This window comes from Emys orbicularis, chromosome 22 (genome assembly GCF_028017835.1).
Source record: "Emys orbicularis isolate rEmyOrb1 chromosome 22, rEmyOrb1.hap1, whole genome shotgun sequence".
NCBI lineage: Eukaryota > Metazoa > Chordata > Testudines > Emydidae > Emys > Emys orbicularis.
The window spans coordinates 19,864,709-19,885,898 of NC_088704.1; the positions used below are offsets into that span (position 1 = coordinate 19,864,709).

The following is a 21,190-nucleotide window of genomic DNA, read 5'->3' on the forward strand; positions in this document are numbered from 1 at the left end:
GAGGATTGTTTTAGCTGAAGAGACTAAAGAGGGGAGAGACAGGAAAGCTGGAGGCAGAGAAACTGAGATCAAGCCATGGCCCTGGCAGCGTGGACAGAGAGGAAGGGGTGGATTATAGCAGAAGAAGTGACATAATTTGGATGTGAAGAGAGAAAGAAATGAAGGAGTGTTGCTTAACCCTAGTTTTGGTGATAGAATGATGAAGAGGATAGTGGAGCTGTCAAATGTGATAGAGAAATGGGTGAGAGAAGTCATGAAAAAAAGGTAAATTCAATTTTTGACTTGTTGTGTCTAAGAAAGCAGTGGAGAAATCCATGACAATAAAATGGATAGACAAGAAGAAATGGGAAGTTGATCAGAGAGAGAGATTGCAGTGGGATCATACGTATTTTTATTTATTCTGATTAATATTACAATATGGCCCAAAGGCCTTAATCTGGATCAAAGCCTTTTTGTGCTAAGTGACCTACAGCACATACAAAGTCATGGTCCCTGCTTTGAAGAGCTTATGCTCTAATTTAAGAGAGAGGTAGATCTGGGTATAGTCAAGACATATGTTCCTCTTTCCCTATGAACTCTGCTTTGTGGGCAGTGGTATACTGTTTTGGACAGTAAGATATGCAAGGAAGAATGCAGTTAATGTAGTCCTGACACTGAGTGAAATATCCATAAATTATCTCTTTTGACCTTTTGTGAAAGATTTGTCAATTTCTAGTCACAGGTGATTTTTACAGAGAGTGCTGATTAATTCAGTTAACCATGGGCCAAATTCCCTCTCAAGCACACCTGTACAACTTCACTGGCATAAAAGAGGTTGTTAGAGTGTAAAACAAAAGGCAGAATTTGGTCTGTTAGATTTAAACTCAGTTATTTCAGATTCACTTGTTAAGTACAAACGCGACTTTTACATTTTTCTGTATCATTCCGTTTGCTGCTGCTGAATATACAATACAAGACACCTAAGGCTGGACCATCAAGCAAACCTGAGGCTGCTCAGAAAAAAAGGGACCTCTTGGGGCACTCGTGCTTTGTAAATTTGTGAAGCGTTTGCCAACATCGATAAGTAAAAGCCCATGCCATTTAGAGAGGAAGGGTGGTCTTGTGGTTAAAGAGAGAGCTGAATTCAATTCCTGGCTCTCCCACAGACTCCCTGTTGCTTAATCTCTGTGTGCCACAATTCTACATCTTTAAAATACAGATAGGAATACTTCAACCTTCCCACGCTTTGTCTGTCTTTTCTATTTCGATTGTGAGTTCTCTGGGGCATGGACTGTCTCTCACTATGTGTCTGTACAATGCCTAGCACAAAGTGGCCTTGATCTTGGTTGGGAGCTCCAGATGCTACTGTAATACAATTCATAATAATTTAACATGACACACAGATAGAAATTGCTGCCTAGTCCATCCAAAATCACTAGTCACTTTTAAAAATGTTGGGCAATGTCTTTAACTGATTTGGAAACAGTTGATGCTACAAATTAGCAAGCATTAAGTTTCTGATCGTCTTTCAACATAAATGGATAGAAAACTAGGTGTGCTTTAGGGGGTATTTTAAACATCTCTCTCTACATGTGTGTTCGGCACAAAAAAAACAGGACACTGCTCAGGTAGTGGGGGACTACTTGCCAATTTTTTTCTTATAGAGCATCAAAAAAGGATGTGGGTGTTTATAAATGGTATCTTTTGAGGTGTGAGCCACAGTGTACTGAATTTAGTTAAGAATGCGTACACCATGGAGTTGGCTGTGAAGTACAGTACTTTATTTCAGTAAGTAGTTGGTTCTGCCTATCTTTCTGTGATGTCAGAACATCATCCTTTTTAGGCAATTCACAGCATGGGGCATTTGAAGCTTGTGAGACAAATACAGCAGCATTGAAATATTTACATCAAAAAGTCAACATTTGCCAATAAATAGTATCTGAGATATTGCAGTTATTTCTCTTCCATATATGGGGGAAACTGTATGGTAAATTTTGGCAAATACTGATATCTTAATATAGAAACTAGTGTTTAAATGTCAGATTTACACAACCAGCCTCGTGTGCATGTGTGTGTTGTTCTGCTGTGTCATTTTTGCATCTACACTAAATTGCAGGCAAGTATAGTAATTACACAACTAACTACCTCTTTATGCCTTCAGATCAGGTAGTTAAACCTATAACCACTAACATTTTCACCTCCTATTAATTGTAGGCATAGAAAAAAGTGCTAATGCAATTATTTACTAGAGAAAAGTTGCTCCTTGAAAAAACTGGAGGCCACATTGACTTCTAAATAAAATTAATTGGGTTAGCTGTTTTAAAACAAATTAGTTAATTATTATCCATGCCTGTTAAATTTGCTTTGTACCCAACCCTTATGAACTCCTCCTGTTCTAAACAACTATGAGGGGCAATATCCCACCACAGCAAAGGAACGAAATTCAGACTCAGCTTTCTCTGTTGCACCAAAATGTAGCACACATGAAATGAAGCACTCTTAAATGAGTCCAGGCTGCTACCGTATCTAGAGCCAAACTAAAGGTGGTAGTGAAAGTCCTACCTCTGAATATGGAAGGTATTCTGGAGTACATATAGCTCCTTAGTGCTCCTTATTTATATTATGGCAATGTGTACAGGCCCCAGCTACGATCAAGGCCTTATTGGGTAAGGCACTGGACACACCCAAAGTAAGAGATTCAGGTCACACAGGAAGACAATGACAGAGCCAGAAATTGATCCTGGATGTACAGAATCCCAGTCCAGTGCCTTAGTCACAGGCGATTCTTCCTAATGCAGTCTAGGGGTTTGTCTACACCATGCATTAGTTCATACTAGAGATGTATAAATTCTGTTGTGCAGTAACTGGCCCATGTGGACCCTGCTGGCACACGTTAAAAGTTCCCTAGTGCATGTTCCTGTAGTCCCATTTTGAACAGTCCTACATTAATGTGCACTAGGGAACTTTTAGTGCATGCCAGCAGGATCCACCCAGGCCACCGAGTGCACAACACGCTAGCATGCACTAGAATTCACATCCCTCTAGCATGGACTAATGCCCCATGTAGGCAAGCCTTGAGTGGCTGATAGACAGAGTCTCCATTAAAGAGAAGTGCTAATAATAATTTTCCTCCTTTTCAGCTGTGTTTGCTGTATGTTCATAAACCGTATTCATTTCTTACAAAACTGCCCCACCACGAGGGTGGCCACGCAGGCATTCCCAGAATACTAGAAGTCCTGGTACTTCCAGGAAGAGTGAGGGCCTGCCCCCACCAGCGTGAGCCATGCCAGTGGGGGCAGAGCAGTACACTTTTCAAAATGGCATCTCCCATCTCATACCGGACAAAAGCTTGTCCAGTTTTGTCTCAGTACCAGCCGCGGGACAAAAGCAAAAGCTTAGAAAAGCAAAACTCTCCAGCTTAAAACAGGACGAATGACCTGCCTACCAACCCCGTGCACAGGTCCTGTATCTGCCAACTATCTCACCCTGCAACAGGAAGCTGTTTTTATTTTCAGTGCCCTGATCAAAACCAGAGAGAAACACGTTGTGATACAGTCAGGGCCGGCTCCAGCATTTCTGCCGCCCCAAGCAAAAAAAAAAAAAAAGACGCGATCGCGATCTGCGGCGGCAGTTGGATAAAAAAAAAAAAAAAAGACGCGATTGGCAGTGGCAGTTCAGCGGCAGGTCCTTCGCTCCTAGAGGGAGTGAGGGACCTGCCGCCCCCGAATTGCCGCAGGTGCCGCCCCTCTCCCTTGGCCGCCCCAAGCACCTGCTTGTTAAGCTGGTGCCTGGAGCCGGCTCTGGATACAGTAAAGTATTGTACAGAACATAGTTTGGTGGTGTTGCTGGGCCGCTGTTCATATCAGCTCAGTTTATTTACAGGTTGGAGGAGTGTGTGAAAAATGAGGGTTTCAGTTCTCAGAGTTTCGCATAAATATTTTTTCCGGTTTTGGTTCATGAGATTTCACGCCCCCAGAGTTTCAATTTGGGCTTGAAAGCTCAAACCAGTGAGCTTCATGTGATTTTTAGCCAGGCTAGGCTTCATTCTGAAACACAAGGTCTCAATGGTTCATGAGTTGTGAGTCTTTCAGCAAATTTGAGCTGAGTTCTGGGTTCGACCAGCACTCGCTGAAGTGTCTATCCCCAGCCCTCAGAGAGTGCAAAAAGAAAGCTTATAATTTAGATCATGCTGGTAGTCCTGGACATTGCTATCTTGTTTGACAGTATCTCTTCAGCGTTTGACCTCATTCAGATTGTCACTACTATAATGTACATTCCACCTTGACAATGTCGTGAAGATTGGGGGATGCTGCTGGATGCTACTTGATAAGCTAATTAAAAGCTTCTGCACCGTGTTTAATTCAGCAGCTGAACATCAAACATACATCATGATTTTGTTACCCAGAGTATTTTTATTATTGCAGTTAGGACAAATCAGGTCCATGGTGACAAATGCACTCCTTTCCCAGGAGAACTGCCTCCTTTTTAAAAAACTTTCCAAACTTCTGAAGCTTTTCTGTTTGAGTTATATCCTCATTTTACCTCTTATCTTTTAATATAAATCTTTTGTCTATGGGAGTTTCAGATTACTCATTACTTTGATATATAAGCATTAATCTAACCAGTCATGGCACTTTCTGGTAGGCTAAGGGTTAATTATCATTTTTTGACAGTTAGTTTCAGACTTTCACTGTGGAAACATTGTATGTGGCTGGACCAGAATCTGTGAATATTCTTCTGTGAGGCAGACCCTGCCAAAGTAGTTCACACCTTTGTAACCTCAAGGCTAGTTTATTTCATTTCATTCTACTTAGCGCAACACTTGAAGTCCATCCAGATGCTTCAGCTAGTGCAAAATGCAGCAGCTCATCTCTTGAAGGTGCCATGCTGGTCTGAATGTTTGAAACCCCAGTGCTTCTCGCTCTGAACTGTTTGCCTCTCTATGGTTACAATCTGTAAGGCCCTTTATGGTCTAGGACCCAGTTAAATTGGAGATCTCAGTTTCTGTATCCTGTTGTAGGAAATTAGATTATCTAGAGCCTGCGAGGATGTGTGTACTTTTTCTTTACAATTATTTCAGGAAGCCGGGCTGGAGTGGAGTTTCCGAGGGGAGGCTGTACAGTGATCCAGAGAGAGAGTAGCTACAGGGATGATCGTGTGTTCCTTATTACAAGCAGGGATGGTAGCACCACACTATTATTAAGCTTGCCTGATATTTCCCATTATTGGGACCCTTTTTTTAGTTGCTTATAACTACAACCATTTGGGCTGAAATTTTTCATACTGGGTGACTGACTCAGGCTGAATGTTTTTTGAAAATTTCAGCCTCAGACAGGTCAGCCATTTCCAAGAAGGCGGCCAGGGAAGAAAAATATGTTGTTTTGCCTGTGTTTAAAAAAAAAAAAAAAAAAAAAATTGTTGACCTTTCCTAAAGCTCTAACATCCTCGGCTTTGAAGCAGAAACTTGAAATTTGGTAAGAGAGTGGTGGTCTTTGTGTCAGGGATGTGCCTTTTACATTTTGCATGAAAATCTGCCACCCCAGCTGCTGGTCACATTGGGTGAGTGAGCCAGAACATGCTGGAGGGGAGAGGAGCTCTGGCTCGCTCAGCCCCTGTCCCCGGCAGCCAAGCCCAGGCAGGGAGCAGGCAGCTGCTGCCTCCCAGCCAGGCTGTCTCAAGCAGAAGTGGCTCCATCCCACTCCCTGCCTGGCTGCTGGGGAGAGCGGCTGAACGCACCAGGGGGAGGTGCAGGGAGAGATGGGCTGACCCCTCCTACCCTACCCCCCACACACAAGTAACATGGGGCGGGGAGAGTGCAGCAGCCCCCGGTGGGGGGGGGGTGTCAGTGGGCAGAGGACACATGGGACAATCATGTCTCCTCCCCTTTAGATTGTGGGCCCCCTACCCCCAAGTATGGGGAGGCACCAGTTGTGTAGGGCTGAGTAGGACTTTCCTTGCAATTACTGCTCTGGACTGCTGCAGGCCAGAGCTGGGGCCACAACCAGGCACCAAAACTGAGAGCAAGAAGTTTGTCTCTCCTGTGCTGTCAATGACCTGGACCTAGGCAGCATGGAGGAGGAAGCTACCTGATTTCAACACAGAGAGGACAAAAGCTAGACCTGCAGGAGTTGGGGGAGTCATTTGGGACTATGAACAGGGAGGTGGAGGAAGACTGGGAACTGGAGTTGTGAAGGAGTCTGGGACTGGCTTGGAAAGGAGACTGGGAATAGGAACTAGTGGGGAAGGGTGACAGAGATTGGTGGGAGAGGAGATAGTTCTGATTTGTTTTTGCAGGACTGAATGTCTGTTTTTATTTACAGCAGTAAGTACTGTGCTCCTTTTTGAACTTAATAATAGAAACAGATAACGTGGAGATGGAGCCATATAAGTACCTAGATAGTTAATAGAAAGCAGTTTAGAAAAGGTGGCCAGTTTAGTTGTAATAGATATATGGATACTGGAGCTCTATTTTCCCTGCTCATTATGGATGTGATCATGTGCCCCTTGACTCAATGGAGGTTCTTGACCGGGACTTAAGCAGCTTTGTAATTCAGCTGATGTTATTCTGTTTGTACAGGTCTGTCGCATCTTACGTGCATTTAACATGCACGATTTCAGCTTTACACGGTCGGCAAAAACAAAAAAAAGAGAAAAATAACAATTTTAATACTATACTTGTAGTGCGGGCGATTCCGCCCACCATTCAACTCAATGTAATTTTGACTATACGCGGTTTTCACTTTACATGCTAACCGCAGAACAGAACCCCCGCGTAAGATGAGACTCACCTGTATATCTTTATTAGTCATGTAGACTAACAAGCTGTTTCTCTAGCTTTACTTCTTGTTTTGGGGCCCTGCAATGCAAATAATTATAAAAGTACATTTCTCACTTGTTGATTTCCATATTTATCATTTCATCTCAAGTGAAAAATATTCTTCCACCTCCTCTTCTTCTTCAGATCGCTGATGACCTGGGAAATGAGAAATTCTGTGCTGATGCTAATCAGACTGGAGCTGGAAATTGGCTGAAATACATCCGAGTGGCCTGTTCCTGTGATGAACAAAATCTAGCTGTATGTCCCGTTAATGACCAGGTATGCTTCTGCTCAGTTGAGCCATCACAATGTGCTTTTTTATAGCTTTGGCAATTATCAGGTTGCTACAGTCAACTGATCACTTGAACAAATACAGGTTTGCTTTGTATTTAGGGGAAAAGCAAAACATCATCATGTGAAAATTCAGAGGATATATTTACTAGGTTCAGTTGAGATAATAGCCCTTAAATCGGTATGCTTTTCTGAACGTCTCTGGTCTGGGAATCAAACTTGAACAAGATGAATTTAGGCTTTCTCCTGAGGTTTGTAGTGTTTCTGGAGTTAGGGCCATACGACAGGAACAGACTTTCACCTGCTATTTTTCCTCCACTCTCTTTGAATTTTAAGCTAATATGTGGTTCACATTTTATTTTAGGTGAACTAGCTCTCCACTCCCTACATATACTTAGGCAAGGAAAGATTAGATCTTTATCAATAAATATCAGTAAACGTCAATTTCACTGCACACACACAAACCACCAAAAAATAAATTTCCATCAATAATAATTGAAATTTACAGATAGGCACAGTCAGAAAAATGCTGCTTGAGAACTTATTAGAGTCAAAATCCAGCAATTTGGACTTTTGAATTGTTACAAATAGACTAGCAAATTAAGCGTAAAAACAAGTATGATCTGTTTTGTTTTGACATGTGATGATGATGATTTGTTTTAACAGTTTATAAAGCTTTAACTTTTTGAATCTTAATGTCCACTGTCATTAAATACTAATTTTTCTGTCCACACACACAATTTTACACAACTCTGAAAATTTCAATTGATAAAAATCTAAAAAGTCCAAACATTGATATTTTTTTTCTGTATCAGCTGCTTATTCTCTTGCCCCACACCCACTCCCTGCTGTCCACACACAAACAGGGCTGGCGCAACCCATTAGGCGACCTAGGCGGTTGCCTAGGGCACTACAATTTGGGGGGCGGCGACCGCGGCGGTATTTTGGCGGCGGGACCTTCCACCGCCTCTGTGGGGGGCGGCATTTCAGGGCGGGACCTTCCGCCACCTAGGGCGGCAGAAAAGCTGGCAGCACTCCTGAACATAAACACACACTAGCCATAATATTCTGTTTGTGACATCACACTTGATTATTGTGGAGATGATGATGGCATCACAGAGAAAGTATTATGGCTCTTCATGAGGAATAAGCAGCATGAGCGGATAAACTGAAACAAAGTTCCTTTTTTAGTGCACATGCAGATATTCATACCAGTAAAATCTGAAAGAAGCAAATAATCAGATAGCCAGGCAGTGTCTGTCTGTCTGACAGGATACAGACACAGAACTGCTCCTAAATGGTGAGCCTGGTTCTCCTCTGTTCTGTATTTTGTGTAGTTTTTTATACCTGTGCAAAGTGGGTGTAAAAATCCACCCTTCTTTTTTGGTAACACTTTACACAGTCCTAAAGATCTCACAAGGTGCAAGGCAGTGGAGAATCAGGCCCTAAGTGTTTTTTTTCCCAACAAAATGTTTTGCACATTGTGTCAGCTCTTTAGGGAATTAAGGCTGCTGTCTGGTTGAAAAGGTGGTTTGAGTAACTCAGGTTGCTTTACGCCACATCGCAAGCAAATAATATCTGAGAGGAATCAATTTGTAAGAGTTTTTAAGGGGGCTTGTTTGTTCCTGAAGTGACTGTCTCTGGTAGCAGATTGCTATTACACTGGGACTTGAACAGAATTTATTCAATTTAAAAGTTTGTCCATAAGGTTGCACAATGTAGGACAACATGGAGATGATGGGGAAATGAGGCTGGAGCCATTTAGTTTTCAAGACGTCATGTTTCCAGTTTCAATGGCTGCAGTTTTCTTTTGTTTATTTTTATCCTTCTCTGGCACCATTCAGACTTGGAGAGTGTTGGTAATAGAGCCCTCACGGGGATGTTATCTCTTCTTTGTGTGAGACTCAAGAAAATGACACACGTTTTTCTTTCCACTTTTTCTGCAAATGCTGCAAGAGGAACCTAATTACAATCAGCAGATTATCTCCAGGTTTTTTTGGAATCCAAGACAGAGGCTTATATACTCCAATCCGGAGTCCCGATAATTTAGCAAAATTTGTAGAACAACAGCACTTTGGCTGAATCCAAGTGGCTGAGTGGGATGTCCGTTCAGCAGCTCTGATCTTTTTCAGGACACAAGCACTGACAGCAAGCTGAAACCTGAATTCTCTTGATTAAAAAATAAATGAATGAATGGAGATCAATGCTGGTAGTTCATCGCAGTTTGAACAGTAGAAAGTGCATGCTGTACACTGACAGTGATGGATAGGAAGTCTGCTCCCAAGCTGTGAACTAAGTTTTTGTCTGTATTTAAATGGGGGGGGGGGAATGGTTTTGGGGACTGTTGAGAGAGGAATAGAAACCTAATAGGCATGGTGTGGAGATGTCTGTGGCATGCTCTCCTTGGGGAGGAGATGATACAAGGAATTAATATGATTTTTATAATGATATTCCCAAAAGCTCAGTCATCTTCCCTCCTAGACAGATGACAAAGTGTTGTGAGGATTAATTAGCTAGTTTTTGTAAAGCGCTTGGAAAATTAAAAAATTGAAATGTGTACATGAGGAACATTTAGATCTGGGGATTTAGAAGACCTCAAATTGAGTAAAGTTCAGGTCCAGGGTGTTGATTCAGGCCTATCTCAATGAGAAGTGCAATACCAAGATTATTACTACCTACCATTGTCGATAGGCATTTGGAGGCATAAAGTGATGAACCGTGAGGGAGAATATATTTCTATCATGCGTGTTACTAAGGAAGACATTACAAGAATCTCTTTAGTAGAAATGGAAGCCAAAATATTGCTCTGAGTGTGACATAGAGATGGGCACGCCCGTTCATATAAAATGAGAATTGACCTGAACTTTTCACACAACGCTTGACCCAGTCCAAAATCCAGACTTGGTGAAGTTTGAAATATTTCCATAAACGTTTTCTCATTCATATTTTAACAGGCTCCTACAGAGCTTGACTTTGGAGATGAGTGGAAATGGGAAAGCCAAAATACTGCAATATTTGTAGCCTGATTCCTAGACCGACAGGATCTGGATGAGCTTTTGGATAAAAGCATCCGAACTTTGGTTGCTTATATAAAATGAACTCCTGATTGCTGTGATGTCCATCCACTACTCATCACGGACCCTCTTGAAACAAGGACCCTTATAACCAAGAGCCTTACATTTATCATCAACTCCATGCCTCACATCAAAAGCTGCTCTAGCCTCTATGCATTCTGTAGCACATGGAGCTGAATTCCATATCTCAGTTTCAGAGAGTGACAGGATAAATATCATAGGAGCCATTATGTTTCCCCTTACCTATAACCTAGACCTTTACAGTCCTTCATTCTGTGCAGATTATACAGGTCTCCAGGCAGGCTACAAATGGCCTGATTTCCTTTTAGTGCATCCCACAGATTATTTGAGCTCAGCCTATTACACTAAGTCATATCTTTGGGACTCCCAATAGATTTAGCAGCTCCAGTGCAACTGGATACACAGTCTAATACCTTCTGGCACCACCTTATACCTTACGAGCCCTGTCTCCAGTTAGTTGTGTTCACTCCCTGCCTTAAGAAATGTAGTTTCGCCCAACGGTCTATTCAAGCAACTCTACTTCTATAACACCTGCTGTTGCCAAAAAGGTTCTTTACCAGGAATTTGAAAAAGCCATTTGCAGTTTTTGAATTAACCAATGTAGCCACTGTGATAAATACAAACAACCCAGGGGAATCATTGGAGCGGGATAAGGACCTTCCAAGTTCGGGCTCCTTGTAAGGATATTTTAGACTAAATAAAAGAGAGTAGAAATATGCCAATTTGATGTTAATGTACATTTTTTTTCTGTTTGAAATATTAACCTTTAGACTACTGGCCTTTTCTAAGCATGCCAGGTTAATGGTTTGATTGAGAGCAATGTGTATATATTTTGCCAACGGCTAGAGGGCTAAATGATTATTTGTATCCCATTTGATTTTAAGACCAATTAATTGCATTTCTTTTCCTTCATCTGGAGCTTCTTGGTTGTGCACAGTTTCAATGTACGTAGCAGTCTGATTAGAAAGAACTTCTGTATTGCACTCACACCAGTCCTGGTTTCTCTACCTTCTGTTACATTCTAGCCATTTCCTGTGTATTTGCTTTATTATAAATTCACTAAAACATACATCAGAAAAGATAGCAAAATGGTTATTCAAGAAGAGGGAAATAAAAAGGCCCCCAAATGTAACTAGATGGTAGGCATTTCAAAGTGTTTTCTCCCTCCAGCCTCTTTCCTGAAGCAATGAAGACTTTTAGGTCAAGACAGCTGGTAGGAATAAAAAGGTCCAGTGTACAAAGTGCAGCAGACAATGGTGATTGATAACCAGAAGTCCCAGACACTTATGTGAAAAAATCATAGGCATAACAACATCGAGGTCAGGATGTACTTTTTCTCAAGCCGCTCATTATGACAATCTGTGGGCAGCAATAGGTCTTACAATATTTGGGATAATCAGCAGCTCATTGAAATCCTTGTAGGCTTTATTATCATTATTATTATCAATTTTAACATTTACATGGGGGAAATACCAGTAAGCGTGTCCATGCTGGATTAATATTATTACTTTCCCCCTTTTCGTTCTCCACACCATCTTAAAAACAAAATGCAAACACAATTTTCTTTTCTTGGAAAAATTCAAACGATTGCCATTATCTAAGTGTGACTCTGTTTTGCTAGTGGATAGTCTGGCCTGAAGAGTTTCAATACATACAGATAGGTCTAGGATTTGCACCTGAAGTTGTTTTAATATTGGGGGGGGGGGAAACAGGAATATGAAATGAAGAAGTAACAGAAAAGAAAAAAATCACAAACCTACCTCTCAGGGCTGAAGTATCAATCTCCGTTAATGTGAAAATATCCAGAAGCCAATTCCTGCTCCCAGTGAATTGAACGGGAGTAGGGTCAAATCATTGCAACAAGCCAAAGTTGTCTTTTAGATGAGAAGAACATTTTATATTTTGAACTTTAGCCAATTTAAGGTTCCTAGTCACTGTACACTCACTAGACACCAAAATCCAGGTTTAGGAATTTCTAATCCTACCCATCAGAACCATTAGGGTAATGAGGAGCAAAATAATGAAGAGACACTCTAGGCTTTCAAGTGCATTTTAAATTCCATTGTGGCTAGTTAAAGCCTCTATAGTTAGACCCTCATTTATACTGATGGGGAAAATCATATTTCACTCTTTACTCTGCCTTTTTTTGCTGACACTTATTAGAATTCAGTGTAAATAAAATAATAATTAACATTCAGATAAGGTTTGATCTTGCAATGCTTATGCCCATGGGTAATTCTATGCCTGTGAGCAGCATTACCCATATGCATATATGTTTGTAGGGTTGGCGCCATAGTGGTTTACTGGCATTAATCCTCCCAGTTATCAGGTGTTATACATTTATCAGATTATCAGAGCTGAGGTCACACTTCTTTCTTATACACTATAAACTGTGAATTATTCTCTGGGGTGTGATTCTGCAAGGTCCTGAACACCATCAGTATCCGTCTCATGAGAATTTACGCGGCTCAGAACTTAATAGGCTCAAGCCCTAAACCATCAAGCAGAATGTGACTTTTCGAAGTGAATGAACATTTTCAATTTCTGCCTAACAAACAAGTGAATGTTAATTCCTTGTGTACAGCATGGTGCACATTCTGTCTATAGACTGGAACTCAGGCTCGATGGAGAAAGGTTCGACCACACCCATTCAGTAGGCATGCAAAGATTAATCTTCTTTATTTAAACATGTAAAGAAAACAAAAGCTCTGTAATAAAAGATTACCCACAAAATAACTAAACATCATGGTGCTGATGAAAGCCAGGGCAAGCTTTTAATCAAAACCATTTGCTATCCAGACAAAAATAAGACATGTTTACATTGGGACGTGGTCCTTTTCACTCTTATTTGTGCATACATCGGACTGAGCTCTGATCTCCTCGACACCCATGTGAAGCAGGAACAGCTTCAGTAATGCCAATAGAATTATTCTGGATTTACAGACGTGTGACTAAGAGCAGCGTGTGGATTGCCGAACATTTTCTTCACTTCTTCTAAAGTAAATTGTTGCTCTTCTTCAAAGACACTAGTTGTAACATTTTATCCTCCAGTTCCATTTTTAAACCAATTCTCCAAATATCAATTTTAGCATGAAGTTTTTGAAGCTAATTCTTACGGGCCAATATACACCCAAGCAAAAGCAAAATACACCATCCCAATATGGGCAAAGTCCTGAAGTACTTACCCAATACTGACAGGCAAAAACACACTGGAGTGGTGTAGTTTACATACATCTGACTGCATCTTTAGATCAACAGCGCTTAGAAATACTTTTAGTGTTGGTCACATAATTTCTAATATAACTAACTACTTGCAAGAGAGAGAAAAACTACAGCAGTAATTCTCCGTTTAAATTGTCTCAAACTGTGTACATCACTTCTGTTTCACGCTGATGCAATTAGTGGGTGCACTTTTTGATCTTTGGCTGAACACTGCAGCTGTTTTCTCAGTTCTGTGATGTGTGCCTTTCTTAAAAGTAGAAAAATGCCACCACGCTGAAGCTTAAGTAAATAGCAGCCATCACTATCATCATGCAACAGGTAAACAATGCTGTTTCTAATGAAAGATATTTGAATAATGAGGTAGTACTCAGATGTACTTTGTTCACTCCACATGTTTCATCTTTGTCTATTGCATGGATATTTCAAACAGTTAGACAATTACCACATTGTTTTTAAATGTCTGTCTGTTTCACGAAGACTGTTTTAATAGAAAAGATGTACAGTCTTTGACTACACTGTGATGTAGTGTTAATGAGATGGGACTTAGAATTCTGCATAATCAGTAATTGTACTAAGTGGTTTTTAATATGCTGCAAAATGTTGTATGCTACTCAGAGCTAGGTTCCTCCTAGATATCCCCAACACCAGGCTATCATCCTTAGAAACAGCTCGAGAAACACAGTTTTTAAGAGGAAAAAATAAAAGGACCTCATAAAAGTGCCTGATCCAAAAGCCCATTGAAGTCGCTGGGAGTCTTTCCTTTGGGCTGTGGTTCGGGCCCCGTAGAACATAATTTGTCTCTTTTTTTATTAATAATCCATATCTAGGCAGTGAGAAATCCTTAGGAAAATCAAGAACTGCAAACAGGAGTGTAACATTTTCAAGTCTCTGGGAGAGCATTGCACTAAAACTATATTTTTGTATCTTCTTCTCAGGCTCAATATCATTAGCTGACCATTAATATTTGTTTGGTGTTTTTAATGGTTTTAATTTTAATGGTGACATCTTCTGATGTAAGAAAAATGAAAAAGAAAATTAATAGGACTTTGATGAAAGTAGAGAATATCAATTATTTCAAAAATATGATCTTTTTATGTACTATTTAGTCTGATACTTTTCAGTTAATGGCAAACAAAGGGGAAAGGGTTTTAAACACAGCAGTAGTTTTAATTAATTCAGAATTTCAGTAGCACAATTGCAAGATGAAGTTAATTATTAGAATGAAGAATATGATAAAATGAATGTGACTCCTGCAGATTCTAACCTTTTTCAGAGTAATTAATCTATCTTGTATTTTTACATTTCTTGATTGTTACTGTTTACCTCAGCTGCTTTTTGTTTTTGAAAACATATGGAAGGGGGCAAACATGGTGATAATGATGTATTGAATTAGATTTAATGTGAGCCATTGATTATTACAGTTTTGAAGATACGGGGTGAAATCCGGGCCCCAATGAAAGAAACAAGTGTGTAAGTATTGACTTCACTGTGGCCCGGATTTCACTCATGATTTCAGAACATCTGCTGTTTATATCTATGTAAAAACAGAGTGTCTGTAGACTAGATATTCCTGAAAATTTTGCTTTTTTTGTCAGTATTGGGTTGGTTTTGGATTATTGGCTCAGAGAGGTCTACTCATAAGTAGGTATCTTGGGTTTCAGAATTTTTCTTGGTTCACTGACATAGATGTGAGTAAGTGGCACTAAATTATCAATTTTGTACCTACTGGGACTAACCCAAGGTCTTTCCTCTGATAATTCTTACTCTGGCAAAACTCCCATTGAGCTCATTGGGAGTCTTGCCTGAATAATGACTGGTCTGAAAACTGAGCAAGATATTCAGTATTTGGCTCATCGTCTCTGTGGCATGAGACAGGAAAGAAATAAGCATGATGTGAAAATGAAGAAAAGCCTTTTTTGAAAAAAGTAACACTCCATATCAACTGTAGTTTTTCTTTGGAGCCTACCCAGAATGCAAATAATTGTGGTTTGTATCTAATGATTAAGCCTATTTTCCCGGGGATATGTTCACCTCTCAACATTATATATTTCGAAAAAATAAGAATGTGTTTCACGGCTATAGAGCCTTTAGTTCGAGGATCTCAGAGCACTTTAGAGCGAGAGGCCCTGATCCTGCAAGTAGCTCTGCATAGGCTGACCCCCTGAGCCCATGCACCGTCCCATTGACTTGGAGGATCAGAGCTATTGTAGATCCGGGACGCAGTTAGTCGCAATCCAAACAGTGAAATTTTGTTGAGAAGTTTGCAATGATTCAAAACAAGCTAAATTTGGAAAATGCAAGAATGGAATACGAGTCAATTTCAGACGGTTTTTATATTTCCCCTTTGCTATTTGATATCATGTCCATGTTACTGATAAAAATTCCAAGTTAAGCAACAGAACTTAAAACAGCTTTTGTGTTAGAACTCATTGGTCTGCTATGAATGTGATATTAATTCTTGAATTAATCTCTGGTTGAAGTTATCCGACTTTTAAAATAAAGGAGCACAAATAGAGACAATTGGGGAAATCAAATAAATTGTCTTAAATGTGTTTAGCAATAATGGAAATTGTTTTTTATTTTTGCCTGCCCTGATTTATTTTGTATTAGTTGATCTTCATAATCAGGATTTTTCTTGCAATTCAAATAACAATTTTTTGAATCTCAGGCCTTTTAATGAAGAAAGAGCTGTGAAAATAAAATCCTCCGCCTGTTTGAAACTTAGACTGCTGGCTGTATAACCCAAACTTCCTTTTCCTTTGATTTGCAGCAATGTTGTAGTCTCTATTACATGCATAATGTAGGGAGGGTCTCCAGAGAGAACAGTCCTCACTGATAAGATTAGGGGGAGTGTCTCAGACTTGAGTTTAGATAATCGAGAAAGGATCACTAAAGAAATCCCTCTGCAAGAGAGATGCACAGAATGATGATGCAGTAGCCAGGATGGTCCTTCAGTGCATGAGCTGTCATAAGGCCTGAAATACCAGCTGCCTCTCTTTTAAGTATAGAGGATGGCTTTTGTCACCAGCTCCACTGATACTGGAGTACCTTATTGGAAAGCTTTAAACTTAACTCAAGTCTCTGAATTGACGCACCTTACTCAGAGAAAACAGGTCAGACATTTAATTTCTTATTTCTTCTTTAACTTCTTGCCTATACTGGTCTCTTTTTCTTTTCATGTTATTGTTGGCACTTTTGTTTTCATTCAGTTCCTTGTTTTGATATGCTTAGTGTCTTGAAACTGATCATAATGTTTAAGGCAAACAGTATTTAGGTCTTTTATTTCCAAGTTTGGTTGAGGGTAGATTTTGCATGCATATTTGGTCTGCCTAGTCCTAAATTGGTAGAAGGAGGTTTGGACGAGATGGCCTTAAAACAACTGTTAACTGAAAAGCAGTGAGAGTTGCAGTGAAGGCAAGGGGTGAAGAGAGAGCGCCTGTAGCTTTTGGTATTTATTTACAAGCTATTATTTTAGTTGGTAAAGACTGCCCCCTAATGGAACAACTCGGAAGGCATAATAATGCACCCCCCACAACTAAACTACTAGGTGTGTTGTTTGAAGAAAATCAGTGCTGTTAAAGTCACTAAAAATAAGAAAAGTAATTGTCTTCTCTTTCTCACTTAGGTTTAGACCAGCCAGATATATTTTTCAACAAAGACATATATAATGTTAATTGAATAATCAAAATTTATTGAATCAAAGCTATATCCCTGAATACTACTTATTACAGCAGATAATGCGTGAGGATATCTTACTGAATAGTAATGATTAGGGCTGACAAGTGATTAAAAAACATAACCGTGATTAATCGCGTGATTAAAAAAATTAATCGTGATTAATCGCGCTGTTAAATAATAATAGAGTACCATTTATTTAAATATTTTTGGATGTTTTCTACATTTTCAAATATATTGAGTTCGGCTACAACACAGAATAAAAAGTGTACAGTGCTCACTTATATTATTATTTTTATTTCAAATATTTGCACTGTAAAAAACAAAAGAAATCGTATTTTTCGATTCACCTAATACAAATATTATCATGCAATCTCTTTATCATGAAAGGTGAACTTACAAATGTAGAATTATGTACAAAAAATAACTGCATTCAAAAATAAAACAATGTGACACTTAAGAGCCTACAAGTCCACTCAGTCCTACTTCAGCCATACTATTTTTACAGTGCAAATGTTTGTAATAAAAAATAATATAAAGTGAGCACTGTACACTTTGTATTCTGTGTTGTAAGAGAAATCAATGTATTTGAAAATGTAGAAGAACACCCGAAAAAATTAAATAAATTTCAATTGGTATTCTATTGTTTAACAGTGTGATTAATCGCGATTAATTTTTTTGAGTTAATCACGTGAGTTAACTGCGATTAATGGACAGCCCTAGTAATGATAAACTAAAAGTTATGTACTTAGTAAATACATTTTTACAGTTTGTTCTCTTTCTTTAACAGGATAAAAAATATGAATCATAGTGTAAGTTGATATGTGATGCTGACACATTGGGCCAATTCTTTCCTCAGACAAAACTTTTTTTTTGCTTCAGGAGAACGAGGTCCTGAATGTGTAATGTAACATGGTTATATTTCAACGCAGTTCTTAGATTGTATCAAATTAAAATAACAAGCAAACAGAAAAGAGGAACAACAGACAAGAGATAAGCAAGATATTATTTCCCCCTAAACGTAATTACTCCCAGGATCACACCCCTGCATAAACTCCTAAACTATATATGTTATTAATAAATAACCTAGTACTTGAGATACTTTACTGGCATATGGTAAACTACCATGTCTGTTTCAGAGGGGTAGCCCTGTTAGTCTGTATCAGTAAAACCAATGAGGAGTCCTTGTGGCACCTTAGAGACTAACAAATTTATTTGGGCATAAGCTTTTGTTGGCTAAAACCCACTTTATCAGATGCATGGGAGTGGGCCACATCCACCCTAATTGAATTGGCCTCGTTAGCACTGACCCCACACTTGGTAAGGCAACTCCCATCTTTTCATGTGCTGTATATTTATACCTGCTTACTGTATTTTCCACTCCATGCATCTAATGAAGTGGGTTCTAGCCCACGAAAGCTTATGCCCAAATACATTTGTTAGTCTCTAAGGTGCCACAAGGACGCCTCGTTGGTTTTACCATGTCTGTGTTCATCTGTAATGTGGAATATTAATTAATTTATGTACCTGAGATTTTTTGATCTAACTAAGGATTCATTCTGGGAAAAAAGCTCAGATGAGTAACCGTATTCAACTTTACCCCACTGACTCAGTGAGACTCCTTATGGGAGTAAAAATAGAAATTTATGTAAGTTTTGTCATGATCAGATCCTGAAACAATGAAGGCCCAACTCACATGCGGTACTGAGCTCTCATTGACTTCAGCCGGGGTTGCAGATGCTCAGAACTTCTGGGAATTTGGCCATTCTTGTGTATCGCAGTGTCTGTATGGAGAAATGAAAGAGACTTTGTGAATAAATATTCATCCCAGGGATATTGATCAGTATACACCATTAGACTTATAGGAATTCTGTATGTTCGTTTCCTACTGAAACGGTGAATTGGCAGAGATTGAGTTATTATTGTTACTAAATCAGTGAACTATGACAGTGCTGAATAAAATCTAGCTTATACTCAGAAAAGGAAATTGCATGGGAGGTGGGGGAAGGAGACTTATCATTGATTAACTTGAAAAAAGAAAATTCTTATGAGCCTCTTATGTAAAACATCATGGTATTTATTCACCCTTACTAAAAGGATTGCCCAGTGCTAATGAAACCTTGCAATTGACTTTTAAGGTTAATAGCTAATATCCATTGAATTCTCAGAGTATTGCTATTAGAATAGGGCAAAGTCCAGCAAACTCTTTGGAAAATTGGAAACCTTCTTGGCCACGCATCCAAGGTTGAGAACTTCTTGAACCTTTTCTCCTGGCATATTCCCTTTCTACTTTGTCAGGGACACCAGCTCAACCCTCACCATTAGTTTCCTTCTAACACTCCCCTTTCTGTGCTTTATTCTTTGCTGCTTCTTTTGTTAGGTTATCCCCCAATCTTAGGTGACCTCCCTCTGTCAACTTGCTCCTAAAAACTCTTTCCTGTGTTGCCCACAAGGAGAGAGAGAGAGAGAGAGAGAGAGTGTGTGTGTGTGTGTGTGTGTAAAATACAATTAATAAAATAAATAAATGTAATGGAACCTCAGGCGCACATACCAAAAGTAACGATGTGATCTTATTACTGTAACCTTCGCCCGTCCTCACCTCGTTGTTTGTTACTCTCAGTTATTGCGTGACATCAAATGAAACTGATGGGAATCTGCCTGGGTGAAGGGGTCTGCCCAGATGTAATAATTTGCAGAAGAAAGGCCATAGACTGTCAGCTTATTGGGATCATGCTTTTCGTGTCCTGTAAAGGCTCTAACGCACTTTTGGATAGTGCATAATAAATAATAGTGCACACGACATAGTGTACGTAATAAACAGTACCTGCCATGTGTTAATGCACACGTATTGCTTGCAGCATTATCATCTTTTGTCTCTTGGATTCAATGAATGTTCATCTTGTATAAATAAAACAACTGCTATTCCCCTCTAATAAATGTATCCCTAGGGTTCTGTTCAGGTTTATGTCTTATACACAAGTGGTCAAAGCTCATGCCAGCGCAGGAGATCGCTATAAGTTCTTTCAGACCATTTGAGCCCTGCGCTATGCAGTTTAAGTGGAGGCTTAAGTGGTGCATAGGACTGTTTGTGGGCTCTGCCCTTGAGTGGATGCCATCTATGTTCCCCTGATGGTGCTTCAGTGCAGCAAGACCGATATCTAAGAGGTGCAGTATTGTACTCGTCAAATTCCAATATTTTGAATAGGGACAGAATGGCATCAGGGATTTGTGAAGAGAGACTGCATCTTTAAGGGCCAAATACTCCAATAGTGTAAATTGGTGTAGCTCCATTGACTTCCACGGAGCTATGCTAATTTAGATCAGCTGAAGAATTGGACCTCTGAGCGCCAGCCTGATTCTGGCCTTGACTGGCAGGGACCAAAACTAGTTCTCTGTCAATGTTACTTTCCATTTACAATAACAAATGTCAGTTCAGTAACCTTATGGGGGTGGGAGGAAGTTTTTTGTGTAATCTGGATAAGAGAGGCTCTTACTGTAAATACTACTTTATCATTCAAACCGCATGAAACTCTGACACACGTAGAGTATAAATAAAGGCAGAGAAAGAGCTCTCAGTAGCAATTATCAAACAAATTGAGTGACAGCCTCCCCTCTTAGCCAGAATCATTTGAGTTATTGCATCAAATTATAAAATGTTGCTTTGCATATTTAACGTGTCTGTCTCCTTTTTGTTTTCCTATCCCCAGATCTATTATAAAGTTATTAAAGAAATTGAGCCAGGAGAAGAACTGCTGGTGTATATGAAGGAAGGTGCCTATTCTCTTGGGAACATGCCACCTAGTCTGGAAGGTGAGGCCCTTATTATTGGATACCCCCAGTTGTGAGGTGCAGACAGGTGCTAACAAAAGCACATCCTGTAAGAAATGAAGCCTGCACTGTGCCTGTTCTCTTATGTAACTGCAGCCTGTTCGGAGGTTTTATAGTGATACCTTTTCTCACTGGCTAGGTTGATTGTCTTAGTCAATGAAGTCTGAGCAAAACCTTTTTTTAACTTAAACACAAGCCCAGCTACACTAATGTTAAGGAATGTTGTGGTTTTGAATACTGTAGGGGGCATCTCATTAATTCCCAGGGTGATCGTGGTGGTTTG

The 21,190-nt window shown here is 39.7% G+C and overlaps 1 protein-coding gene across 1 annotated transcript in view; it reads left to right on the forward strand.

Moving 5' to 3' along the window:
* The window catches only part of PRDM16 (PR/SET domain 16), a 431,201-nt gene that overhangs the window by 364,407 nt on the left and 45,604 nt on the right, over positions 1-21,190 (forward strand). Inside the window, exons 5-6 of the mRNA XM_065421282.1 lie at positions 6,941-7,075; positions 20,787-20,889. Of these exons, the coding sequence (XP_065277354.1) occupies positions 6,941-7,075; positions 20,787-20,889 (238 nt within the window). The remainder of the gene's footprint in view (positions 1-6,940; positions 7,076-20,786; positions 20,890-21,190) is intronic.